Raw genomic sequence first — 6,243 nt, forward strand, 5'->3', positions numbered from 1 at the left:
AAACATTCCAGCAAGGAGGTCTGAGTCAGACTTGGATGGAATCCTAACTTGGCAGTCTCTGAGCTTTGGCACTTTGAGCAATTTAGTTAACTTCTGTGACTCTCTGTTTCTTCACCTATCAACTAAGAGAGTCCATCCAGGGAAACTAAAATTTTAAAACTAATAACAATCGCTGAGAGGGGCCACGCCCAGACATCAGAACTGTTTACCTTCAGCTGCAGCTGAGCAGCCATGTGTCTACCATTTAGAGACTATCCGCTGCTGTGCTAGCAGCAACGAACTTCTTTGCGTTTCTCTGTTATATTTTGTTATTTCTAATATTTTAAGGCTAAGTATATGTTACTTTTCAATATCTATTAGAGATACTATATACTTTTGCATAATTTTTCTTGCTACACAGACTTTATAAGTGCCATAAACATGGATGAGACCTGGAAGAGCCCCACAAACCAAAAACAAGCAGTACCAATGACACAAAGGAACACACTGATAGGCATGCGGGTGTAGTTAGGCCAGAATTAGCACAAATCATACTACTGTCTAATTTTTTAAAAAGCAGCCTGGTGAAACTGATGTGCAATCTCATAGGCATCGTATGCATCTGCAATGTTAGCTTTAGATTGGGGTTAGTGCCGCTCTGGTTCCTGTCTAGATGTCACGCATGGGCTGCCATGCTCCTAAGTGGGGCTGTGGGAGGGGACTGCGCCTCCGGGTGTGGTGATCAGCAGGGGTCAGTCCATGGACGCGTTTATAGCTGGACATAATGTTGGGGGGTGAAGCCCACTTTGGGGGGCTGGGCCACTGGGGGAGGCCTGAAAGGTTCTAGCTCCCTTCCTCTCCCCCTTCCTCCTCCCTTCCTCTTGCTCTACCTTTCTCAGGCATCCCAGGACCTGCTTCTCCTCTACCACCCCCTTTGTCACTCTGCCCTGCCCTGGAGTCACCTGACTACAAACTGTGTGCCACTAGAAACCTGTCCTCCTGATGGCAGGTGTCAGGTGCTGTCCCCCCACAACAGCCAAGGAGCTCAGACCATGCCTGATGAGACAGATGCCCAATAGATACAGACGCAGAAACCAGCGCTTTCCCAAGTCGCTTCGCACAGCTATGCAGAAGGGACTCAGGTCTCTCTGCATTGCTACGGCCAAGCACTTCAGCAACAGATGATCCTGTCTGTGTGGCCCTGAAGGCCTCGGAGGCGAGGACTCGGGACAGGAGTGCTCGGCAGGGAGAAAGGCAGCTGGTAGGAAGGAAAAGTCTCCAAAAGTGGAAGTTCCGTGTGTAGAACAACAGAAGAGATTGAGGTGCAGGCAAAATATGGACGCTACGCCGTGCCTCAGCACGCTTCGGGCCAGGCCAGCCGCGCAGCCAGCCGCCCCTGCCGACTAATATATTTTTCTAATTTAATGTTTTAGGCAGACCAGTAACTCAGTGTTTATACAGTGGTGGTTTTCGACTTAACTGTCAAGTCTGCTCAGATGAATGTGTGCTTTGGGTCAGGTCAGTCATGTCTACTACTCCAAAGTGGGTCAGCACCTGAACACTTGACAGGAAGACTTCCAGATGGACAGAGAGGTAGGCAAACGCGGAAATTACGCCAACTGAGACTCCAACTTCCCCTTAAGGCTCTCATGTAGTTTTTTGCTATAAATCCTGGCAAACCTAACAGAATATTTGCAGTGTTTAAGTCACTGCATTTGTTGGTCGCTTACTTAGGTTCCTGTAGCAGTTACAGTGCCGAAGTCTAGAGCGGACATCTGATAGAAAGGGGTTTGGAACGCAAGAAGCAACAGCAGGAGGAAAGGATGCTTCGGGTCCAGGGTTTTGCCGCACACCGCCTACAGAGGCTGCCCAGTACTGGGGAACGGGCCAAAGGTGAGGGAGAAGGGTTGGCTAAAGCTTCAAAGAGGACGCGGCACCTCAGCCAGGGTATAGAATATGGCTTGACCAGCCCCTGAGAGACAGGATGGCTCCTACAGGCTTCTGCCCCCAGTGCTTCCTTGATTTCTTCTGTCTCGGGCAGATACTGTTTTGGCTTTTACTCACTTTTCTGGATTTTTTAGAAAATTTAAAATAATGCACATGAATCATAGCTTGTTTTCCTCTATTTCCTGCTCCTCCGCTCCTCGGGCACAGGAGCAGTGCTTGATACCAGCTACATCCTCCCAGGATCATGCCACAGGCAGTAGAGGGAGGCTCGCTTAGCAGAGGCAGCGGGTCAGAGAAGTCGGGGTCGGGTGCTGAGCCCGAAGGGGTCTGTGGGTAAGACAGACTCAAAGAGTATGGCTGAGAGAGCCCGTGATTGGCCACAGAGATGGCAACGTGCTACAGGACGTCGCCTTCCAGAGATGATGCAGGAGAAGGATCTAAGCACACATCACCAGCCTCGCGAATCTTTCTTAGGCACCACAAGGGTGTGACAATTTAAGTGTCCACAAAGAAAGCCGAGACACAGCTTGCATTCAGGGCCACGACTGTACTCTGACCCATCCCTGTCCGGTTAGCGCAGGCCACGCACCCACTTGGCTGTTCTGCCGCGTAGGTCTGAACTTCGCCCTGAAGCAGAGTTGCAGGGCTATCTGAGAATTCTTGTTGAGCAAAATGATTTTGTCTGGACTGAAGGAAGCTTCCACAGACACATCAGCAATACTCTGTGACCTGAAAGACAGAAGAGAAAACAGGTCCATGGATATCTGTACCGGGCACACGCCTGACCAGGACGTGGAGGACCCAATGCCAGCACTAGCACGCCTTTCTCTCTGAGCAAACCCTTTGGCAGCACTTTCTCTCAGAGCACCCTAAAACAGCAGGTTGAGACTACGCCTTCCATGTCTATGACTGAGTCACTGGCACACTCCACGTGGAATACTGCCATTAAATCAGCATGAGCGCAGGACGGAGATCTGCAGGCTCTTCTGTGAGGTTCCAAAGTGCGGCTTCAGGGAGTCTGGGCACCTAGCAGGGTGATTTTTTTGTTCTCCCGCAAAGGCAAGGGAGAGGGAAGGAGGAACGTGGAGTGGCGCAGCTGCGAAGTACGGTTGTGGCTTTGCCTCCACTGGCAGAAACACACTGAAAGGTGGCTTCCGGCCCTAATGCTGCCAGCTAGTTTGAGGAGGAGTGCAGCCAGCAGGGTGCTACGGAGCTGAGCGCTGACCCTGGGCAGCCATGTACTGTCTAATAGAGGGCGTCATTTGCTCCTTATGACTCTTTTGTGAAATAGGAAGACACATGCTATCTCCATTTTATCAGTGAAAGTCTGAGACTCTGACACTTGGTGGCTTGCCAGTGGAAAGTTAGAACCTACAGCCTCTTGAGTCCTGCATGGTAGAACTCATACCTCCTCCTAGTAACCTCCACACGCCCCTTCAGCTGCTTACACAGAGCCAAGTAGTAATTAGCACGTTATTCTTTTGAAAAGCACAAGAAGATACAGGTCACATCTCCTCTTAATTTCAGGTACCACCTGAAACTCAACGATTATTTCAATGGCTGTTGTGTGTCTGCCAGGCCTCCTAAGAAGCAGTCTTGAAACACGCAATCACACACGCATCATGTCCGCAGGTTTCTAAGATCTGAAATGCGCCAGTGGATGTTTTCCTTGAAGCTCTCTCTTTGAGAGACTAAGTACTGACTCCAAGAGAGATGTCACTGGTTTTCATATTCTCCACATTTAGTTAGAAAATTATTCTTAGGGAATTACCCCATAAAACCAGCCTCAGCAGCTTATAGCAAAGTAGTCAGAAAACAATAATAACCTGACTCGACTGTCGGCTCAGGATGCCAACTTGATTTCCCATGTCTTCAATTTTAAAAATGTCTTAAATTCAAAGAGACTATATTCGAAAGGAGTGCCATTTCATAAGTATAGTCGACCACATGTGTTGCCTTCCAAGATGTTCCTTGAGATATATTTTTTATTATATCATTTAAAAATAAGCCATGTATGAGGCTGGTGAGATGGCTCAGTGGTCTAAGGCACCTACTTAGAACAAGCTTAGCAAAGCACAGGGACCGCGGTTCAATCCCCCAGCACCACATGCCAGCTAGCCCCGCCCCCTGGTGGGCTGAGCTGGTCACACACACACACACACACACACACACAAATAAAATTTAAAAAAACAAAAAAACAAAAAAAAAAGCCATGTAGTTATGTCACATTTTGCATTTATCATTGGTGTGTGATTCTCACATGATTTTAACTAATTTTATTCATAAAATATATTTTCTTGTTTTTTACAGTTTTAAATATTCCTGAATTATTTTTTCCACATACTGCAGTAGTTTCATTCTGCAACAAAAGTATTGAATTTTATTCATTAAAAGCATGGTTGAGGTTTGTGAATAGCATCATGAAACTCAGAAATCAGAAAACATCAATAAACATTTTTTTGCTTTTTTATTTTTTTCTGCTTTTGATATATTTGGATACCTAAGGTGCATTTTTAGTACAGATGGATAAATGGATGGGACTCTTAACTGAATAATCAGCTTCATTCTAATTCCATTCCCTCCCCAGTCCATGTGGGTATTTTTGGCTCTGAATCACATGGCCTTTGCTGCCCCTCTTCTCCCCCGCTTCAACGCCTACGGAGGTCAATGAGAGGTCGGATAACCCTGAACAATGGCTTCTTGTTCATGACTAATAATTTTCAAATATACCTTTTAGCCACACAGGAAGTCTTACTTGTGTAATTTGAATGTTCAGTATGTTTAGTGCAGTTTTACAAAGCTTCCTTGTTGTAAGGGAAAGATGTTAATAAGAACATAAAACTCAGAAATAGGACATCCTTTCAAGGATGTGTGTGTTCTCTGCAGTATTTATTTCACCATATAGAGGAGAAAAAGTGGATTCTAATACATATATGTACGTATGTCATTTGGATCAACAGTAGAATCCAGGTTTTCTTCACTCTCTATAATTAGATAGATAGATTCCTTTACATAAACTATGATACATCAATTTCCTATGATTTGTTATACTGCACATGACACCCTCAAACAGCAGCTCAGCCAGTCATTTTTGGCCAGTAAGTTTGTGTCTGGCGTTTGCTGACTTACCAGAGCTGAACCACTTGTCCGAAGGCACCAATGGACACATCGGTGATGGAATCCCCATTTAAATCTCCATAGCCATCTAAGGATCGCCCGAAGAACTGGAGCTGACTCCTGAAGGCTCTATCGGAGCCCAAGATTTTCTGAAAAAGCAAGTTTGACATGAAATTACAGAGCCAGCAGCAGGCTCTGTGTGGACATGCGACATTCAGCATACGTCGCTTCCCAGGCTCTCCTTATCCTCCACAACATTCCATCCATGTTTGAGAATCCCATCATATCTGATCTCCATATCCCCTTTGCAGCCATGTTTTCATCAGGAAAGCAGTACGAATCTTTAATTCGCAAGCACAACCCCACAAAACAGTGAAAGGGTGAGTGAAAGCGATGGAGCCAATGGTGGTCCAAGCTGTGATGGCTAAGCTCGCTTCCTTTCTGCAGGCCTACCGGGTAAGGTTTCTTAGTCACCTGATGCCTCTCCCCTGTGAAATGTTGTTCTCTATCTTAGTTTTATTTCCTGTTTTTATTCCTTAGCTTTTATTACTACGTGGAAACTCTTTACCTTACTTATCTTTTTGCTCTCTGTTTGTTCCTTCTTTTAGAATACAGAGCCTATAAAGAGCAAAATTTTGTCTTCCTACAGTTCATAGCATCCACGATCCCTGGAACATAATAAGGACTCACTAAATCCTCCTGAGTGAGTGAATGAAGTTTATAAGATAAGTGGGATGGGTTCTCAGGCATGCATGGCGCTCTCTAGCTTGAGCAAGATGCTGGTCATGTGGAAATACAGTGTTGTGGAGCTCATCCATCACCTGGGAGTACTTGGTGCGGATGGTGCCCTGATCCCCGTTGTAAATGTACACAGCTCCGGAATTGTGATTCTCCAAAGGCGAGCCCACGATCACATCATTATAGCCATCCATGTTGATGTCCGAAAGAACTGCGATTGCAGAGCCAAAGCGTGAGTTTTCAGTCCCCTTAGGGCCTTCGAGAAATTGGTGCTGATTCAAAATGCCCTGGTGAAGGGGGAAAGAAAAGATGATTAAGACAAAGCTATCAGTTCAGAGACAGTAGTGTGGTGGTACATGCCTGTAATTCCAGCACTCAGGAGGCTGAGGCAGGAGCATTGTTGAGAATTTTGAGACCAGCCTGGGCTACACAGTGAGCTCAAGGCCAGCCTGAACTGCATAG

General features: G+C 46.2%; 1 protein-coding gene across 1 annotated transcript in view; it reads right to left on the reverse strand.

Annotated features, from left to right (window-relative positions):
* The window catches only part of Itga2 (integrin subunit alpha 2), a 93,345-nt gene that overhangs the window by 22,803 nt on the left and 64,299 nt on the right, over positions 1–6,243 (reverse strand). Inside the window, exons 14-16 of the mRNA XM_023708954.1 lie at positions 5,865–6,068; positions 5,056–5,192; positions 2,516–2,655 (exon numbers count right to left, since the gene is read on the reverse strand). Coding sequence (XP_023564722.1) covers positions 2,516–2,655; positions 5,056–5,192; positions 5,865–6,068 — 481 coding nt within the window. The remainder of the gene's footprint in view (positions 1–2,515; positions 2,656–5,055; positions 5,193–5,864; positions 6,069–6,243) is intronic.

The sequence above is a fragment of the Octodon degus genome, unplaced genomic scaffold, assembly GCF_000260255.1.
Source record: "Octodon degus isolate 3935 unplaced genomic scaffold, OctDeg1.0 scaffold00001, whole genome shotgun sequence".
NCBI lineage: Eukaryota > Metazoa > Chordata > Mammalia > Rodentia > Octodontidae > Octodon > Octodon degus.